General features: G+C 42.1%; 1 protein-coding gene across 1 annotated transcript in view; it reads left to right on the top strand.

Annotated features, from left to right (window-relative positions):
- Positions 1–22256, top strand: part of CSMD2 (CUB and Sushi multiple domains 2) — a 1186454-nt gene that overhangs the window by 1071153 nt on the left and 93045 nt on the right. The window contains exons 36-40 of the mRNA XM_040337101.1: positions 12845–12941; positions 13623–13727; positions 15374–15492; positions 17703–17772; positions 21761–21877. Coding sequence (XP_040193035.1) covers positions 12845–12941; positions 13623–13727; positions 15374–15492; positions 17703–17772; positions 21761–21877 — 508 coding nt within the window. The remainder of the gene's footprint in view (positions 1–12844; positions 12942–13622; positions 13728–15373; positions 15493–17702; positions 17773–21760; positions 21878–22256) is intronic.

Raw genomic sequence — 22256 nt, 5'->3', positions numbered from 1 at the left:
GTATCTAATACACGTATAAGGAATCTTCAAATTATCAATGATAAGTGAACAGTTCAAACAAAAAACTCCCCAAGCAATTAGTAGAAATAAACAAATATCCGATTTGGTAAAACTTGAAAAAAAGAGAAGTCTTATGGACAGTATTGGAGTGCAGTCCAACAAACAGACAAGTAAAGTGACTAATAAATAAATAAGTGAAAAAATATATCACACTCAGGTGAATGGAGGTGCGTGCTTGGGTAGGTCCACACAACGTGTACCCTTCACCAATAGTGAATCAGAAGGCTTACCTCTCTGCTCACATACAAACCCTGAGACAATCACTGTACCAGCAGGCTGTTAACTGGATATCTGCTTGTCTCGATCGTGGTGCATATATATAAAGACAACGGTGTGAAAGTTGTAACTTTGTCTTCTTACAGGCAATAAGTAGACATAGTGCCCAAAATAAGCAGTGGCTGATTGTCCACTTACACAACTTACAGGAGTGTATGAGGAGCGTGTGCCTATCTCCACGAGCGCCGAGCTCGTATCCCAATCTTCTTCCAGCTGTCAGTTTCTCTTTAGCAACATATGAGCCGTCCGCTCATGATGAGGTGTATGGGCGGGGATGGAAGAAGAGAGGGGGGGCACATCGCATAAACCATGCAGCAAATGATGAAGTCACGTGATGATGAAGTCACGTGATGTGACGAATACGCGTCGGGAACACAGAGTACACAGTAGGAGCAGCATCTGACGGACGGTGGACGAGCGCGGCGTTCGTTGCTACGGGACCGCCCTGAGACTGCCCCATGTGAGTCTTTTACCTACTTTTTTGTTTTATTAAATTTATTTGCTGCATGGTTTATGCGATGTGCCCCCCCTCTCTTCTTCCATCCCCGCCCATACACCTCATCATGAGCGGACGGCTCATATGTTGCTAAAGAGAAACTGACAGCTGGAAGAAGATTGGGATACGAGCTCGGCGCTCGTGGAGATAGGCACACGCTCCTCATACACTCCTGTAAGTTGTGTAAGTGGACAATCAGCCACTGCTTATTTTGGGCACTATGTCTACTTATTGCCTGTAAGAAGACAAAGTTACAACTTTCACACCGTTGTCTTTATATATATGCACCACGATCGAGACAAGCAGATATCCAGTTAACAGCCTGCTGGTACAGTGATTGTCTCAGGGTTTGTATGTGAGCAGAGAGGTAAGCCTTCTGATTCACTATTGGTGAAGGGTACACGTTGTGTGGACCTACCCAAGCACGCACCTCCATTCACCTGAGTGTGATATATTTTTTCACTTATTTATTTATTAGTCACTTTACTTGTCTGTTTGTTGGACTGCACTCCAATACTGTCCATAAGACTTCTCTTTTTTTCAAGTTTTACCAAATCGGATATTTGTTTATTTCTACTAATTGCTTGGGGAGTTTTTTGTTTGAACTGTTCACTTATCATTGATAATTTGAAGATTCCTTATACGTGTATTAGATACACTGTTTAGGCTAGACCACACTTATTTCACGTTTTATTGTGGGTTACCCCCACCGTGTCAATATACCTATTATCTCACGGCCCACTGTCCACGGATTTTTTGTCACCCAACCCCCCCCCCCTTTTTTACTTTTATGTCCCCCTTGTAGTTTAGTTTTTTTACAGCGCAGACACTTTCACATCTACACAGTATCAATTCTTTTGTCTTGAGAGGACAACACCCTTGGTGTTTGCTGCAGTATCCACGCCCACTTACCCCACTGTCCTTTTCTCTGGCCCACTCCCCTTCACTTTTATCCCATACAGCGCAGGAGCCCACCCAATACAGTCTTTTGGTGGTATTTGATAATCTCTGTGGTTTTTATTTTTTGCGCTATAAACAAAAAAAGAGAGACGATTTTGCAACATTATGGCGGACATATTGGACACTTCTGACACATTTTTGGGACCATTGGCATTTATACAGCGATCAGTGCTATAAAAATGCACTGATTACTGTAAAAATGTCACTGTGAGGGAAGGGGTTAACACTAGGGGGCGATCAAGGGGTTAACTGTGTTCCCTATGTGTGTGTGTTCTAACTGTGGGGGATGGGACTGACTATAAGAGATGAGAGATTGTGCTTCTCAGCTTGTAGGAACTCACAATCTCTCTCTCCTCTCAGAACAGAACTGGGATGTGTGTGTTTAGGAGTAAGGATAAGCTTTGGGTGTTCGCATGTTCACCGAATAGCGAACAATTTGTTGTGTTTGCGGCAAATTCGAAAGCCACGGTTAATATGCAAGTTATTGTCATAAAAAGTGTTTGGGGACCTGTGTCCTGCCCCAGGGGACATGTATCAATGCAAATAAAAAGTTTTAAAAAACGTCTGTTTTTTTCAGGAGCAGTGATTTTAATAATGATTACATTTTGTACCTTGGGGGTGTCTATAGTATGCTTGTAAAGTGGCACGAAATGACATTTCTAAAGGAAAAAATGTAATTTAAAACTGCTCGTGGGTATAATGAATTGTCGGGCCCCAGCAATACAGATAAAAGTAATTGAAAAAAAAAAAACAGTCCTTGAACCAAAATGTTGAAAAAAAATGACGTGGGGGTCCCCCCAAATTCCATACCAGGCCCTTCAGATCTGCTATGGATATTAAGGGGAACCCTGCGCCAATTAAAAAAAATGGTGTAGGGGTCCCCCCCTAAAATCCATACCAGACCCTTCAGGTCTGGTATGGATTTTAAGGGGAACCCCGTGGAAAAAATGGGGCTTCCCCAAAAATCCATATCAGACCTTTATCCGAACATGCAACCTGGCAGGCCTCAGGAAAAGAGGGGGGGAGAGAGCGACCCCCCTCCTGAACCATACAAGGCCACAAGCCCTCAACATAGGGAGGATGCTTTGGGGTCTGAACCCCAAAGCACCATATCCCCATGTTAATGGGGACAAGGACCTCACCCCCACAACCCTTGCCTGGTGGTTGTGGGGGTCTGCGGACGGGGGGCTTATTGGAATCTGGAAGCCCCCTTCCAAGACACAGTTTGGGACAAGTCCTTTATTAAAAAAGAAAAAAAAATTCCAGCGATGTAATCCATTATTGACCAAGGATCTAGAAAAAAATGCCACCGCGACACAATCCGCCTCCATGGGAGGCGCCCGCCGAATGACGCTACACCCGACGTGACAGCTCTTAAATAACTGAGGGCGGGGCCACCCGTCACATGCATAGGATGCATTAAGGTGAAAATACATGAACCTTTACAACCCCTTTAAGGATGCCAGGCTTGCTCCCCAATCCTGCTCCTTAATAACCAGTTTTCACTGTGCCCTGAGGGGGCACAGAATCCACTGTGAAATCCACCTGCCAAACACCCTGCAAACTTGGGTGTCCCGAACACATGCTCAGGCCAAACTATTCACCCAACACTACCTAGAACTATTATGAAAGTTCCTATGACTTTTATAGCCCATTGTATAGCGGAAACACGTTACTTTTTTAGAGAAGTCAACCATTAGCATTCCACCATCATGACATAAAGAGACAGTTGCATGCAGAAACCAGTTAAACTTCTGATTCCGGATGTAACCTAAAGATCCACAGGCAACACCCACAGAAAGCCAGTACAGTGACGACATTGTAGTCAAGACCGTGCTCATAGGTGTGCAATGCCTATTGCATTAGGGTGTGCACTACCAAGCTTAAACCCACTCACTTTTGAGACAGCGAAAGGGACTGAGGACAGAGCTTCCCTAGTCCCTTTCTCTGCAGGCTTAGCTGCACTGAACAGTGAATGAATGGAAAGTGTTCTGTGCTGAGCGGCTTCTTGGTTGTTCACACACTGAAGCAGAGTTTACTGTGCCTTAGTTATGAATGAACCCAGTGAGTGACCGGTACCGATCACTCATTGTGTTTATTTAAAAATAAGAATGGTCCTGTAACTGATATATTTACTGGCCCCTTCCCTGCTCTCCAATCTGAAATGATACCCTGCAGCATTTATCGGGAAAGGAGAGGAGGGTAGCCAGCAGTGCTGCAGGGGGGACAGCCAGAAAGGGTAATCTGCGCCGCACAGGGTGATTAGGGTATGCCCAGGCACACCCGTCACACCCTGTGCGCACGCCTATGATCTTGATATTAGATAGCAGCAACTCTTACTGTATATTATTCTCAGCTTTTCATTAACCACTTAAGGACCGCCTAACGCCGATATACGTCAGCAGAATGGCACGGCTAGGCACGTACAGGTACGTCGCCTTTAAGAGGCCAGCCATGGGTCACGCGCTTGTGCCGCCGGGGGGTGCACACGACCCGGTCCGAAGCTTCGTGACCGCACCTACGGGACCCGTGAACCCGATCGCCGCCGGGGTCCTGCGATCGGTCACAGGAGCTGAAGAACGGGGAGAGGTGTGTGTAAACACACCTTCCCCGTTCTTCACTCTGGCAATGTCAGTGATCGTCTGTTCCCTGATATAGGGAACGACAATCACTGACATCAAACGTCCAGCCCCACCCCCCTACAGTTAGAAACACACATGAGGTCACACTTAACCCCTACAGCACCCCCTAGTGGTTAACTCCTAAACTGCAATTGTCATTTTCACAGTAACCAGTGCATTTTTATAGCACTTTTCGCTGTGAAAACGACAATGGCCCCAAAAATGCGTCAAAATTGTCCGATGTGTCCGCCATAATGTCGCAGTCACGAAAAAAAACATTGATCGCCGCCATTAGTAGTAAAAAATAAAAATTAATAATAAAAATACCATAAAACTATCCCCTATTTTGTAAACGCTATAACTTTTGCGTAAACCAATCGATAAACACTTATTGCGATTTTTTTTACCAAAAATATGTAGAAGGATACGTATTGGCCTAAACTCAGAAAAAATAAAAAAAATATATATTTTTTGGGGATATTTATTATAGCAAAAAGTAAAAAATATTGAATTTTTTTCAAAATTTTCGCTCTATTTTTGTTTATAGCGCAAAAAATAAAAACCGAAGGTGATCACATACCACCAAAAGAAACAATAGTGGGGGAAGAGGGCGCTAGTATGAAAATTATACCTGAATTGGGGCGCCCTCAGACCGAGGGTCCCAATGGTATAAGTGGGAAATTAGAAAAAAGAAAAAATATTATTAAACACTCTAGTGACTATACAATTCATACATTAGTTGAATCTCAACAAAATTGTGTACAATACCAAAAGAAAGCTCGATTTGTGGGAAAAAAAGGACGCCAATTTTGTTTGGGAGCCACATCGCACGACCGTTCAATTGTCAGATAAAGCGACGCAGTTCAGAATCGCAAAAACTGGCCAGGTCCTTTACTTGCATAATGGTCCGGGTCTTAAAGTGGGAGTTCACCCATAAAAAATTTTTCCCCTTAGATGGATGCTAGATGGATGCTCGTTTTGTCTAGGGGAATCGGCTAGTTGCTTTAAAATATGAGCTGTACTTACCGTTTTCGAGATGCATCTTCTCCGTCGCTTCCGGGTATGGGTCTTCGGGAGCGGGCGTTCCTTCTTGATTGACAGTCTTCCGAGAGGCTTCCGACGGTCGCATCCATCGCGTCACTAGTAGCCGAAAGAAGCCGAACGTCGGTGCGGCTCTATACTGCGCCTGCGCACCAATCTTCGGCTTCTTTCGGAAAATCGTGACGCGATGGATGCGACCGTCGGAAGCATCTCGGAAGACTGTCAATCAAAATAGGAACGCCCAGTCCCGCAGCCCATACCTGGAAGCGGCGGAGAAGATGCATCTCGTAAACGGTAAGTACAGCTCATATTTTAAAACAACTAGCCGATTCCCCTAGACAAAACGAGCATCCATCTAACGGGAAAAAGTGTTATGTACGGGTGAACCCCCGCTTTAAGTGGTTAAAGTGGATGTAAACCCTCCATACACCCAGTGAAGTGAACAGCCTCAGATGATACACAGAGATAAACCAAACCTCCCTACATAAGTTTTATATGTATATCTGCTGTGTTCACATTTATATACTGTTTAGAAAGTTCAGATTTTGTTAGGAGATTTTCACTTCCTGGTTAACACAGAGTGTGATGTCTGGGCATACAGCCAAGATAGCTAAAATTGCTGATTGGAGGAAAGGCACACACCCCCTCTCATCATAGGCAAAGACTCTCAGAGCTGTTTTGTAATAGGAGCTGCTCTCTGCTACTCTATTTTAGCAACCTCCTCCGACAAAAGATTCTGGCTGCTTTTGTCTAAAAAGTCGAAGAATTTGTCAGGAGTTCTCATGCTAACAAAGGAACCGTTCAGAAGAGAGCTATAAGACTTAACTCATTGAAAAGAGATAACAAAATACTGCAGATATATGTGCTTAGCTCAAATTTCATGAATCTGGTTTACATCCACTTTAAACACCCCTACAGTCAGTTGCAAAGTGTGATTTACTGTGTTATAGTTGCTTGTATCTGCTGTTTTTTTTATCTTGGTTCTCTATCTGACATCTTTAAAACACGATTTTCTTCCTGCACTATCCTGATATATTGTTTGCATACTTTATATATGAAAGATACTACTTTGCTTGTCTCATGGCCAGCTTGTAAATTGACATTGTTTTTGGAGGATATATAGTTTTTACATCTGACAATAAACGGTCTCTTTATGATACTTTCAAAGCTCTTTAGTGAATAGAATTATTTGGCAGCACATGGTATTTCACGGCTGTAAATGCTGCTATAGTTTTCAGTTTATATATCTCTGTATTGAGTGTTTATGTGCTGTGAATACGTCATTAAACTCAATGCACCGTTTACACAGTCCCCGATTTAACGTTGTGTCCCTTTTGTCAGTATGGTGGCCTGGACATTAAACAGAATGCATTCAGTGAAGAGACTGCGCTGTGCGATATTTATGGCTTGTTTCTTAATTGAAGTTCAGTTTAATAGCTTTTCCAACTTGCTCCAGGGGACGTTCCGAACGTCACAGACTCACAATGTCACCAAATGTAATGTTTTGTGGTGCAGCTGCCATGTTCATTCTTGTTGGGGGTAAAATATCCCCTATGTAGACTAAACTTCTTTGCCACACAGGGCAGAAATTAGGTCTTCTGCAGATGGCAGTGTGCTTGTTAGTAAGCAAGGACTTTACATATTGCCAGCATGGAGTCAAAAAGAACGGTTTTTATTGTAGATAGTTAATAGGCAGTATAGGCACGTGGATGAACTCTGGGTGAGATATAGTTGTTCTATTTTATAATAATGGAACAGAACTCACCGCATGATATTTTGGTTGGAAATTAGATACATTATGTGAGCTTTGTATCCAAGCGAAGAAAACATGTTCTGACACCTTGTTTTATCTTTGTATTTCCTATCAGACCCTGTTAGCCAGATCTCCTGCTGATGTTTGTCAGTATTATCATGAAGAGCTGCCAGTGTATATTCTGTTACCATACATTGTTCAACAAGTCCTAATTACATCTCATGGTGAAAATGTCCTATTTTGCTTTGCCAAATTTCATTCTATTTTTTAGACAAATCAATCAAGAAGATTTAAAGAAGACAAGCAATTCTTGCTAGCATATAAATGCACACACATTCTATTAGAATTTCTCACAGCCCCATGATAAGAAGTGTCTGCAAGGACTACTTTCTGAGCTGCTTATAAGAGTCATCTAAGTCCTGGACACAGAGGGGCCCAGACAGCCAGGGGTTGAGGTTGGTGCACAGAGAGGATGATTGGTTTGGCAGGGGGGCAATTACCGGAAATCGATCCCCTCTGCGTCTCACCATGTGGCAGGGGCAGGGGAAGGAGAGGAGGAGAAACCAGCTTTCAGCTGTTGCAGGAAGAGACACACAGAGAATTGGTTCCTGCATTTGCCCTACCGCTGCACCAATAACCCCCCTCTCTTGCTCACATCTGATTCCTCTGCTTCCCCTGCTGGCCCAGGCTCAGTACAGGAGGACTGGTGCTACCCCTTTATCAGTGGCCCCTGCCCCCTCCCATACTGGTGCCCCAAGGCAGCTGCCAAAGCCAGTGCCAGCTCTGTGTATAAAGGAGTCATTGGAGTTGATTTACTAAAGGCAAATCCATTCTGCACAACAAGTGCACTGCAAGTCGCTGTAAATCTGAGGGGAAGATCTTAACTCAGGGGAAGCTCTGCTGATTTTATCACCCAATCATGTACAACCAAAAATACTGTTTTTTCCCTTTAGTAAATAAACCCCATTGTTTGAACAATGTAGATATCATAAGTAATGCTGCTTTCGGAGTCTTTAAATCCTGAAGTTCATTGGATTTAAACCTTTAAACAAAAGTGTTGGCCATTATATGGTGAAGCTAAAGCTGAACACCAGGGACCTTGCTAAATGCATAGTTGAGATACATGTGTGGGAACTATGTGTTTTTCTCAGTGAATACAAGCATTCACTGTTTGGATGAAGAGGAGGGGGTGACATCACAATCATCACCTCCTCCCAAGGCCGCTGATAGGCCAGTACAACTGGGCCAGTTGTACTAGGGCCGGCCAGCAGGGGGTGCCCGGCAACCTGAAAGATCAGGGCCCCTTAACATTGTCCAGCACCTAACAGACGTTTAACTGCAGCCCCCCCAGACCAACCTCCACCCGCACTAAACACCCCCCCCGAGTAATTTTACTATGACAATTCTTATGTGGCAGCCGCGGCAGGGGAGCGACTATTTCTCGTATTTCGGGCACGGAAGAAAACCTCATCCACGCCCGCTCCTCATGCCATGCTGGCTCAAGTCCCGGCCAGCGCGCCCTCTGTAGTGCCGTCACCTCCTGGCGCCACAGAGTGATTCTGATTCCTCTCTCCGCGTAAAGAAATAGCAGTGAGGCGACTCAAGGGGAGCAGCGGCGGCAGAGGATATCAGCAGAGGCAGAGCAGAGGCATCCCATGATGATCATCTAACTGGAATAGTTTGTGGGGGATCCTCAAGTCCAGGCAGCAGCAGGATCAGAGATTCTGACCCAGACACCAAGTAGCCTAATTTCTATATTTATAGCAGTTAAGGTGCCATAGTTATGGTAATTATGAATAATTTTCCATCTGTTAAAGTGGACCTTTCAGTAACTTTAAGGATTTACTTGAATACAGATTACAGATTTACTTGAATACATTTCTGACATGTCACTATATACAGCAACAGTATAGTTTTGCAAGAGAAGTTGCCATTTATCATTAAGGCCCCTTTCACATGGGCATGTTGGTGCAGTAAATCCAGGTGGTTGAGGCACATTTTTATCACGCCTGGCAAAACCTAGCAATGGCCCCTTGATGGTCCCCATTCACATTGCTGCAATCACAATGCTTTGTTTCACGGTGCAACACAAAAGGTAGAGCATTTTGTTTTTGGTGCCCCACAGTAGTGCAAGTCCAACTAACGTGGTTGCAATGTGATGAAGAGTGACTTCAGTGTGAAATCCCTCTTTAAACAGGCATTTCAGAGGTAGCATATTACCTCATGATCGCCTGCTAACTGAGAACCAGCTGTTAAGTCGTAAGTCAGCAGCAATGCTCACATGAAAGTTACATAAGTCCATGAGCTCTAGTCAGTCTAGTATAGATGGGCCTGGGAGCATCTTGGGAGATTGATGTAATAACCAATTTTTGCCTACCCCGTTCATAACTCATACTGTATGAGTATTACACTGACAGTCTTCATTTCTTCACTAGCAGCCATGTGCAAGGTATTTTCTGCGGCCCCTGCACACATACTCTTAGGCTCGATGTACTCAATGACCAGTCTAGGGGTGTTGTTTTTGTAGTTTTATTTTGTCGGAACTTGAATAGAATAGGGCATTTTAGTAGGATACTCCAGAATAAAACTATACACAACTTATGGACTCTAGCTGATCTAGAATTGAGTAACAGGTGAAGTCCCTTGCTGGGAACAGGTGGCAGATGGCAGATTCTCCTACAGTATGTAGCAATGTAGAAATCAATAGCATGAGCAAAGTCTCTTGTAAAGCAGGATAGGTATACAGAGCTCTTTAGGAACAAGCCAGTTAGGACAAACTGCTTGGCAGTCCAAAATGAATGGAACTAAGCATATTAGTCCCATGCAATATTCACTATTGAGCAAGCTCTTCAGATCACTAGCTAGTGATCCCTTTGAGTTTCAAACAGATTCCCAGGCACGGCTCCCCCTCAGTCAGCTTTTCAGAAGCACCAAGGTTTAGTTTATCATCAGACCCTCAGGTCGACCACCTGAGGCTGCATGGCAAAAAGTGCTGGTGCACTCCACCATCTGGGAATGGAAGGACCGAGAGATCACATGTTCTCTGAATATATAGGCAAATCCCAGCATGCTCAGGGGCACCTGCCCTGTAATTGGCTGAGACTTCTACATGCTGCCTATTTGTCTAACTCCCACCCATGTTCTAGAAAGCTCTACTAGCTTCTAGGAGGCCAGAGGAGTCCAAGCAAGCGCTACAGCACCAGAACACAGGACTAGCCTTAACTAACAAATTGCAGTATTCTGATAAGCAGCTCTGCCAATGTAAGATTTGCCTCCAGCCCCACGATTAGACGGAAGTGAAACTTACACTAGTCTAACTATTTACATCCTGGCACCTAAACTAGGATATTGTAGTAGAGAGATTGTAGAAGAAGGGCTGATCGTTGTGAGCAACACATTATTTAGCATGCAAGTACTTAGCATGAAAGCACATATCTAGAGGAAGGTGCACTTTAAAGTGCACTGGTACCCGGACTATGAACATTTAAGTATTAACTTATATGGGCATTAGACTCTATGGAAAGGCACAAAGTTCACTTCTTTCACAAAAACTGGCTATTTATTCCAGCAAAGTAACAGCAAACAGGCATCCAACCGCAAAGTAAATGTGTGAAACAGCAAAGCAAAGTTTCTGCTCAACCGAGCCTTACTAAGTCCATGTGCTGAACAAAGTCCAGTTATGTCCTTTTTTTTCCGGGAACAACAGCAGTTTATCAACAGGCTTTTGATGCACTGGCAATCATGCTGCAGCCTCCAGCTTTACAGTTCAGCATGTCTCTCACTAAGCGGACAAACAGACACTGACCTTCTCTAGCTTGGTCTGGCTGCATTAAATTAGCGAATCTGTTAGGAAGAAACCAAAATGTCGTCTCTGAGACTCTGAACCCTACCCCACCTAAATCTCCACAGGGCTCTCAGTGAAGCCAGCCCAGGTGCATGTTTTGAGCACAGCATGGGATAAATAAATAAGCTTCTTCACCCCTGGGTCCTGCTGACTTGACCCTAAAATTATTAATTAACAAAGCTTAAAGATACATTCCACCTATCAAACCCTTTTTTGAAAAGAATATGCAATTTTAAAGTCGAAATGTTACATATGGTATTAACACGCAACAAAAGAGCTTTACAACAAGCCATCTTTGACCTATCTAGCTGTACTATATGTACTGTGAAGTAACACATTATTAAAAAAAGCACAACAAAGACTCATAAGTTGGGTTTCAGTCTGTTTCTAATAGAGTTACAGAGTCCCACTGCCAAATTACAGTGACGTGTGGCAGGACATAAACAGTACCCGGTAAGACTGTTGGGGGGTATGCTTTAAGAACTGACCTAACTTGTACTGGTGATTAAATGGCTACACAAAATGCAAAACCTGCCTCTTTCAAGAAACTCTATGATCAACAGATGGCAGGCACTTCTAGGTGAAGGATGTGTGATTATTTTACCTATACATTGTTACTGTGGTTGCAACTGCCTGGAAATAGAGCTACTTCCTGCTAAAAAGACAGGTATTATGGAGGGCAGAGTGCAAAGTTGGAGAAGAAAAAGATTATGCTTTATATACGGTTTCTACCAACTAATAATACTATTGATACTTCTGTGTAAATTACTAACCTTCTGGACAGCAGTGTAGTGGGTACACGGTAGTGTGCATGCTTGTCAAGATTGCATGATTTGTAATCTACACCTTTTTTGTTTTTGTTTTGTGATATATGCATACTAAAGCACAATTTATATTCTGCCTTGATGCACTAAAATGCATTACCACATATAAAATAATTAGGGCTAGATTCAGATAGCCCTCCGTAACTTTGTGCGGGCGTAGCGTATCTCAGATACGCTACGCCGCCGTAACTTAGTGAGGCAGGTTCTGTATTCAAAAAGAACCTGTGCCCTAAGTTACGGCGGCGTAGCGTAAATCTGCCAGCGTAAGCGCGCCTAATTCCAATTTTGAAGAGGTGGGCGTGTTTTATGTAAATAAAACATGACCCCGCGTAAATGACGTCTCTAACGAACGGTGCATACGCCGTCCGTGAACGTATCCCAGTGCGCATGCTCCTAAACACGTCGCAAATAGTCAATGCTTTCGACGTGAACGTAATTTACGCTAAGCCCTATTCGCGAACGACTTACGCAAACGACGTAAATGACGTAAAATTCTACGCTGTCCCGACGTCCATACTTAACATTGGCTATGCCTCATATAACAGGCATAACTTTACGCCGAAAAAAGGCTTACGTAAACGACGTAAAAAAATCCGCCGGGCGCACGTACGTTTCTAAATTGGCGTATCTACGTGGAAATCAGCGGAAGCGCCACCTAGTGGCCAGCGTAAATATGCACCATAAGATACAACGGCGTAGGAGACTTATGCCGGTCGTATCTTAGCAACATTTAAGCGTATCTCAGTTTGAGCATACGCTTAAAGTTGCGACAGCGTAAGTGTTACTGAATCTAGCCCTTAGTGTCCTGCTTGTCTGGATGTAAACCTCACCCATGGGAATAAACTACTAGGTATAACATAGAGCGACCCTTCATTTCTGGAATATTTTAGCATTTGGATAATAATCAGAAAATATTATTGCTCATGTTGCATGTTGAGATACTGAAAGTCTTTACTGTGTTACGTCTAGATCCAGGTGATTAGCTTTGTTACTGAGCAAAACTGGGACTCATTGGAAGTTTTTGATGGAGGAGACAACACAGTCACCATGTTGGGCAGTTTTTCAGGTACTTTTCATACAATTATATTATAGGTTGCTTTTTATCCTAGGTCATGGATTAGTGTTGCATCAGGTAAATATGCATTCTACTAGATTACCTATTTAAAGTCCAACTGCAAACATTTGATTTATTTTTTCATTTTAGTTTTGAAGAGCAATAATAGAGTTAAGTTTTTTGTCAGGATTTTATTTTTATCTGTGACCCCACTAGGGAAATCTTCCCTGACTTATCCCCGTGAGGCCCATTAAAGAGATTTTCCAGTACTTCCTCTCCTGGAAGGATGGGATGGGGAAATTTCCCTAATAAGAGCACACATGGCAATGCACTTTTTTTTAAGCAGTGCACTTTTTGCCATGTATACCTATGTAACATTGCCTTTATTATTTCTAGTTCCTTTCTCAAATATCCCTTGAATGTGTGTTACTTTACTATATTATATGCAGTCATTGTATGTGCTCATAAAATCACCAGGATATTTTTTTGTATTTATGCTTGGTGCCTTGTACCACTTATATACATCAAATTCAGAGATCACTTGGAAAAGTATTCAGATATAATCGTTTTGTTTTTTTTTAATTAATTGTACTATGCCTATGTTTCAGGATTTGTTTTACTGTGATTTTTTTATATTAAATTATTAATAATATGAATTTTGATATAGTAAGCAGTAAGTTTCTTTTATTTCAGGAACCACCGTACCTGCATTGCTGAACAGCACATCAAACCAGCTCTACCTACACTTCTTCTCAGATATAAGTGTATCTGCGGCTGGCTTTCATCTAGAGTATAAAAGTAAGATACAACACAGCAAAAACTAAATTGAAGTACATTTGTTTCTGCACAGCTGGACCTTTTTCACTGCGTCTCAGATTAACACTCACTTTCCTTCACATATCTTAGGGTTGCATTTTTCTTTTTCTAGAAATCTAAATTCATTACTTTATTTTCAGCTATAAAAAATACATTTCTGAATACTAATCCAACACAAGGGGGTAATTAAAATAAATGACCACAAAGTAGCGTTGTTGCCTGTAGTGGCCAGTCAGAATTCTTGTTTAACATTGCAGATACAGATTATGTTCCTAGTGCTACTTAAAACATAAAGGAAACCTGTAGCTAGAGAATTTGAAGGTTGCTATGGTAAGCTTCTCCTGCTAGTTGCTGATCCATTGGCTTTGATGCTTTCTAAATCCCAGACCCAGAACATATACATAGGTCAGAAGTTTTGATTTTGCTCTAACATCCTAATATTCAAGCTTGTTTTAACCGGGTCCCAATTGGCTCACGCAGATATACTGCGGCACAATGGCTCTCCTGGGTTAATTCCCATATGGGTATGTCCTTCCACTTAGTGGCCACCAGAGGGCGCACGATGCACGATTGCATGCACGAGCGCCAGCGCAGAGATTTGTGTGTGTAAACAAATCCCTGTGCTGTCAGGGCAGAGGAGACATGTAATTTGTTCCTACTAAGTAGGAACAGTGATATATCTCCTCACCTAGTAAGTCACATCCCCATACAGTTAGAACACGCTGAGGGAACACACATTTAACTCCTTGATCGCCCCCTAGTGATAACCCCTTCCCTGCCAGTGACATTTACGCAGTAATCAGTGCATTTTTGTAGCACTGATCGCTGTATAAATGTCAGTGGTCCCAAAAATGTGTCAAAAGTGTCCGATCTGTCCGACACAATGTTGCAATACTGCTAAAAATCGCAGATCACCACTATTATTAGTAAAAAAAAATTGCAATAAAAAGTCCATAAATCTTTCCCATAGTTTGTAGACGCTATAACTTTTGCGCAAACCAGCCAATATACGCATATTGCGATTTTTTTTAACAAAAATATGTAGAAGAATATATATTGGCCTAAACTTATGAAGAAATGTGTTTTTGAAAAAAAAAAACGGGGATATTTATTATAGCAAAAAGTAAAAAATATTGTTTATTTTTCAAAATATTTGTGTTTATGGTGCAAAAAATAAAAACCGCAGAAAGGGAATAAAATACCACCAAAAGAAGAAAGCTCTATTTGTGGGGAAAAAAAGGTGCACATTTTGTTTGGGTACGGCATTGCATGACTGTGCAATTGTAAGTTAAAACTACGCAGTGCCACATTGTAAAAAGTGCTCTGGTCAGGAAGGGGCAAAATCTTCCAGGGCCAAAGTGGTTAAGTTGCGGTAGGCAAGAAAGGAAAGTCAATGCATTAATATCATTAGAAATAGATCAGAAATGACAGCCCCCATACTTCTCCCAGTACAGATTTCCCTTAAAGCGGTGGTTTGATATAATGGAATCCTATAATAATACTTACATTTCTATATATCTTAATGTCTACACATTCCTCCATGTTCCTCTAACTCTACACTATTTCTTACTTTCTGTCAGCTAGGTGTTTTTTTTTTACTAATTTTACTTGTTTTTGGTGTTATTTAGCTGTGGGCCTCGCCAGTTGTCCAGAACCAGCTGTTCCCAGTAATGGAGTAAAGCATGGGGAAAGATATCTTGTGAATGATGTAGTCTCCTTTCAGTGTGAACCAGGATATACACTGCAGGTACTAAGGCATTGTGGATCCAGTAAGAAAGTTCTCAAGTACTATAATGTATTTGAGTTATCCCCATGAAATATATTTTAGATGTTCACTCAACTAAACAAAAGGTATTTGAGCATGTTTTTTTAACATCAAAATGCTTCTGTAAATCCATCACACTTCTTGGCTGCTTTTGTTAATCTTCCTTAGGTTTACAATGCTCACACGCTGCACTATAGCTATGGAGAAGCAATATTGTCCCTCTATGGCTCTCTCCTGGTTTGGACTACAAACAACTCCCCTTCAAAGAAAATGACTGGGAAAGCTATTGTGTAGGGGTTCAGTTCACTGCATGGGAAGTTACAGGGACACATGCAGGGAAATTCATAAAGTGTCCAGGACACTCTTTAGAATTCCGACATGCATCTGCATGACAAATGTTGGTATGAGTGACATTAATTATGTACCTGTTGTAGACAGGTACATGAATCTGGGGTGAAAACACACTGAGACCATTCATATGGACACTTCACCCTCAGTGCACTTGAGCTCTCTCCCTGCCGCTGCACCTGTTGAGCAGCACAGCGGCAGGGAGCTTTATACATAGTACCTGGGAGCCTGAGCAGAATTCACAGACACTAGTTCCCCACCAGATCTGCTCTCCTTGTGATTGACAGCAGACATTGGGTGGATCCTTAGCCAATAGACAGCATGCTATTGATTATAGAATCCACCCACTGCATGCTGTCAGTTACATGGCAAATGCATGGCAAACTAATGTGTCAGCTTCCCTATCATACTCCACTCATTGCATCTTCACTGGTTTCTAGAAGGCTGTTGGTCGTAAAGCTGACTGCATCCTTCACAACCAGTAACAGGGAGAGGATAGCAGTGGCAAATCTACCACTCTGTTTCTCTGCATACAGGGACAGGTACCTAATTATTAGGTTCTAATTACCTCTAGTTTCATGATCTAAAAATTGGTGCTATTTTTTTAATTTGAGGCATTACCTGAATCAGCCGCACCTGTCGGGAAAAGGATTTTTGAGTCTGGCACAGGCCATTTTAACCACTATCTGCCCGGTCAATAGTCAATTGATGTCCGGGAAGTGGTTCTGTAAGGCCTAGTACACACGAGAGGATTTATCCGCGGATACGGTCCACCGGAGGATTTTGATCCGATGGAGTGTACTCACCATCGGATCGAAATCCGCGCCGAAATCCCATCGCGATGACATGGAAGGAATCGAATCATTACGACGCATGCGGGGGATTCATTCGGACGGATTGATCCGGTGAGTCTGTACAGACCAGCGGATCAATCCGTTGGGATGGATTCAAGCGGATAGATTTTAAAGCATGTCTTAAAATTTGTATCCGCTGGAAATCCATCCTAGGGGATAAAAACCCGCGGAAACAGATCCGCTGGATTGTACACACCAGGGGATCTATCCGCTGGAGCCGGTCCGCGGATCAATTCCAGCGGATGGATCCTCTCGTGTGTACGGGGCCTAATTCTGACTGAATGTCTATTGACGTTGTGCAGGATTAAATGCCGGCGCGCGCGGCGATCGGTGATGCGGGGTGTCAGTCTGACACTCTGCATCTCCGATCTCGGTAAAGAGCCCATCAGTGCCGCCTCATCGGTGCCCATCAGTGCCGCCATATCAGTGCCCGTAATCGAAGAAGAAAACGTACCTATTTACAAAAAAAATTACAGAAAAAAATAAAAACTTTATTTTTTTCTAAATTTTCAGTCTTTTTTTAGTTGTTGCACCAAAAAAAAAAATTGCAGAGGTGATCAAATACCACCAAAAGAAAGCTCTATTTGTGGGAACTAAATGATAACAAAATTGTTTGGGTACAGTGTAGCATGACCGAGCAATTGTCATTCAAAGTGCGACAGTGCTGAAAGCTGAAAATTGGCTTGGGCAGGAAGGTGCGTAAGTGCCTGGTATGGAAGTGGTTAAAGGGCCATAGAAAACTGTTAGTAGTGTTTTTTTTTTAAATTCCATCTATTTCTAAGAGAATACACAGGTATTTTTCTGTATTTGCACAAAATGCACTTAGCCTGTAAAAAGAAAACGAATAAGGCAGCTACATCTAAGGATTGGACTAAGCTGCAACATATAATTTTTTCTTCTTGAATTTAGATCCTCCTCAATCAGTGATGTTTGATACCAGCAATATTCAATATGATGGTCAGTGTTATATTTATTGCATTATCTTTTCAGGGTCACTCGCATATCTCATGTATGCCGGGAACAGTCAGGCGCTGGAATTATCCGCCACCTCTTTGTATCGGTATGTAGAAACTATAGTCAAATCAACACTGACTTAAAAGTGCTTCATTGGTGCCCTTTTTAAAACAAATTTTAACTGTTCTAAGATTATATATTTTCCGCCACACTATGGATTTTTTTATGTATGAGCTCATAACAAGTCGCATGTAATTTCCTTTCATTTGGGACTCACTCTTCCCTTTATAGCACACGTTTGACTTTCATCTTTATTTCTTAGTATAACACTTAGTATAACATATTATATTTTATGTGTTTTTATATGTTTATTTATGTACACTACTGTTTTACTCATCTGTTTTGAAATAATGTGCTGTATTAAAGTTTTAGTTTGCCCTTGATATCTGTTGTAAATTATAGATCTATTTACCCTACAACATATTTTTTAATTAAAAAAGCAATCCTTCTCGAGCATTGGCAACATTGCATTAGATAGATTTCTAGATGCAGAATTTGTTTAATTATGTTGTCTTCCTTCTGTTAGGTATATAAATAGCAGTTACAGAAGGCCAGGGGGTTGTTGGTTTTGAGTAACCATTTTAGTATAGTTCAGTGCCTGATTACCCTTGAAGTAACAAGAGGTAATGGAAAAGAATACAGATGTTGAAACAATGTGTGACACATTGAGGAACTTGTAGCTCATTGGTAGCACCAAACAGTGGGTTTAGTCCATGCCAGAAGTATGTTTCAGGGCATTTTATTTATTTTCACCATCAATGCAACAAAACATAGAATTCAGCCCTGTGGCTCTCTTTGCAGTTTTACAACTCAGGTCTCCTACCTTTGTCCTCCAAACCATCAAACACATAGTTCCAGTGCTTGTGCACACAAAGCTGTACCTTTGTTAGCATGATTGTTTCTCCTGCAGCTCCCAGCTGCTACATCCTCCCAGGCTTGGGCCTTTCTCTGTCCTGACCTGGACAGTATAGTGAAATGTGCACCTGTCACAGCTCCCTTAACACACTGACCCCCTTGGGAGAGTGGGACCACTGTCCTCTAACTCTGGCTCTAACATAAATGCAGCACACACCTGCATCATTAGGATGCTTACTTCCTACAAAACCTGGCCCAAACTACCATTTTAAACAGTGCCACAGGCTCGACCTGCCATATATGATAGTTAACAGCTTTAAAAAGTGCCATAGGTGGCTTGAATTTCAGCTGATTCTTGCTGAAAAAAGTCAGACAAGGTTTGAGCTGTGGGTGGCCTTGTCAGCACCACCCAGCTCGGCAAAAGTCATTTTTAAAATGTACTAAAAACGGGAAGAAATTATTAACTGAAGAATGCCTACATCCTATCAGATGCTGTCACTGTTCAGGTATGCAGGCAACCATTAGTGCGAACACAGATATAGACACAACAGATAGCACACCTAGACCATCAAAGGTATTTCGAGATGGATTAATGATAACAGTCCTATAAAGTCTCAATATATATAGATATACTTATGGCAAAAAACAGTCCAATAAGTCCATCAACCAGGGCAAGTTACTCCTTGGAGCAGAAGCTAGCTCTAATGATAATGGAAGCTAAAAGAAACAGGAGAAGTGCCTCTAAGTGTAGACTTCAAGAAAAAAAAATGAATTTCCACTATCCACGATAGTTGCATAACAAAAAGAATCCAGAGATGCGCCTAAAGTCTAAATGTAGACTTTAAGACAATTTTAGTAACTCACAAACTAGGCCACTCATATTGTGGAAAAACAAAAAGGCTCGTCAATAAAAGATTCCAAGTTTGTCAAAACTCAGCATAGAAGCGCCATGGGGTCTAGGTCTATGCAGCTGTCAGGGATGAGGAAGCTGGCCAGGATCATCCACTATCCAGAATGAGGGCTGGAGCGCACCGTGGACCCACACTTCGCTTGAGTGCTTCCATCTTATACTGTTTCCTCCAGTCTAAAGATAGATATCAGATATTATAGCCGCATATTGCAACCAAGAACAAGGCAAGACTTATTTGGCTGTAAAGCTGGAACACATCTATTTGAACAAACTAACACAGAATATATACACCATAGGAGGACATCCCCCTCCTGATCATATTACCCTAAGAATACAAACTGCACACCAGAAATATACAATAAACATTACAATAATTAACCACCTGGATGACTCAGTGCCCACCAAGACAGAAACAATAGGTGAATGGGAATTCACATCTAGACAATGCTTTGATTAATCAGGATCTGACTACAGGTCCGATTTGCTGTCACCGAGCTTCATACAGTGCAATACACATTATCATAAGTATAAAGCCCACCTTCAAACAATAGCAGGAGACCTACTTTCAATAGATACATTATGACAGGGTGCCCCAGACAGGTGGCTTGCTGATGACATCAGCTTTGAGTCACAAGCTGGCAGAGACCATTATGGCCTTTTTAATAATGGCCTTTTGCATTACATAACAGAACTTCTTCCTAAATGCTTGTAGGTCCCTCAAATGCTAGGACCCATAGTCCGTAGGCAAGAAGCTAGCATTCAGTCCCCTCCAAAAGCCTCTGTCCCGGGTGAGTCTATCACACAGGCATGATAATGTCCCCTGGAGGAAGAAGGGACACCTGCGCTGTGGTCCGTGGTACACTCCAGCCCTCATTCCAGATGGTGCATTATTGCTACTGGCTTCCTCATCCCCTGCATTCAGCTGCATACACCTAGAGCCCAGGTCTCATTTAGTCTCATTTAGGAGTTAGTCAGGGGAAAGTAGCAGCTTGGGGCCTTGCTTGACATCCTCTGGTCAGGGAAGGGGGTGGAAGTTCTTACTAATATACCTACTGTTTACTGTTTCCTGAAAAATATGAACAGTTTGAAGCAGGCTGCCTGGAATATCATTTTAGCTTAGTTCTCTGTTTATAACTATGAATATATGCAGTAGGTGCCAGAAAACCTGCTAATTCTTTGTAGGAATATACATAATATTAAAACCAGCTTTGGCCAGGTCCAGATGGATGATTTTGAGTCGTTTAGTCATACTGCTAAAATATCTTGATATTGGTATAGTTTGTAGCACATACCTTTTAATATAACCCGCTAAATATGCAATTTTCAGTTGTGTGATAAATTTACCTAATTGCTTCCATAGCTCTTGATTTAAACATCCAGCAGGGCAAATGTCACGCTTACCCCAATACGCTTACCCCAATTGACTTATACACAATGCTATAGTGCCTGGGTATCACCCCAGGCTATGTGCGAACTGAGCAAAGCAAACAGGTACATGCGGTTGGCATACAGGCAGAGTGGATCTATTACAGTGCAGGTACAAGGCAGGCAAGGTTCAATTTACTCAGGGTAAATTCATAGTCAAAAGCCAGACACAGTTCAGAGAATAGTCTGATATCTAATCCGAGGTCATCAAAAGGGGAATCCAATCGAGCAGGGCAGACAAACAGGCAGCTTGGAACCCATGTAACATACACAATATCACAAGCATGAGACTGCAAGCTTGGCTGGCTTAAATCAGGTTTAGTCTCCACCCAGAGTTTAGCCACATCAATCACCTTGCAGGTGGACAGAAAGACAAGGAGAATGATTTAGCCAAAGTCAGGATGCTGAAATGAGCAGCAGCTGTCAAATGACATGAGCATTTATACACTGCTGACAGCATTGAATTCTGCGCTATTCCAAATCAAACTGGATTCATTTGTTTTAGGTAGGTTAAGACAATCCTTGATAACAGTTATAAAAATAAGTTGCCTTTTTAGTACTGAGGGATACATTGTGATTTTTTTTCTGGACTGGCAATCTGGCTACAAGGTCTCATTTAAGTTATGTGCATTAGTTGGCAACTGTACTCTGCAGTCTTTTTATGCTTTTTTTGCCCTTGAATTTAATTTGAATTTGGTCTAGGCTGCATATGTTTTATGTTCTCCAGTTTAATCTCCCTTGTTGTCTACCATCCATCTTTGTTACAGATATTCCACACTGTCTTACTTGTAGCGATTTAACACAGTACAATTTCTTCTTCTCTCCCCTCCCCCCCCCCCCCTAGCTCAGTGTGGAGGAGTTACAGAAGACATGGAAGGTGTCATTCTGAGTCCTGGATTCCCAGGAAACTATCCCAGTAATTTGGACTGCACCTGGAAGATCTCTTTACCAGTGGGATTTGGTGAGTGACAGCATGGTCACATTTCATATACAGCAACTTCAGTATGGCAACACCTGCCTAATCAACTGTGACAGCAGAGGTTATCACATTTTATCTGATGGAGATAGATAGTGCTTATCATGGGGAAGTTTATGCTGTTTGGAAGATGACAAATGTTTTTAAGTTGCCGTTTACGCACTGCTTATATTTTCCCATAATTGCAACAGATTTGGTGAACAGTTTAGAGAAAAATCTAAAATGCTTGCCAAAATGGTCACCTTGTTATCATTTTGCTTTATTGTACTAAACAAATTGCATACCCTAATCATACTGTTTAAACATACAAATTTTGATTTTTATCTCACTTGTTTCATTTGCAACTACATGGCTTGTGATTGTA

This window comes from Rana temporaria, chromosome 2, assembly GCF_905171775.1.
Source record: "Rana temporaria chromosome 2, aRanTem1.1, whole genome shotgun sequence".
Lineage (NCBI taxonomy): Eukaryota > Metazoa > Chordata > Amphibia > Anura > Ranidae > Rana > Rana temporaria.
Note: the sequence above shows the minus strand (reverse complement) of the source record. Positions and strands in the feature narration are given on the sequence as shown.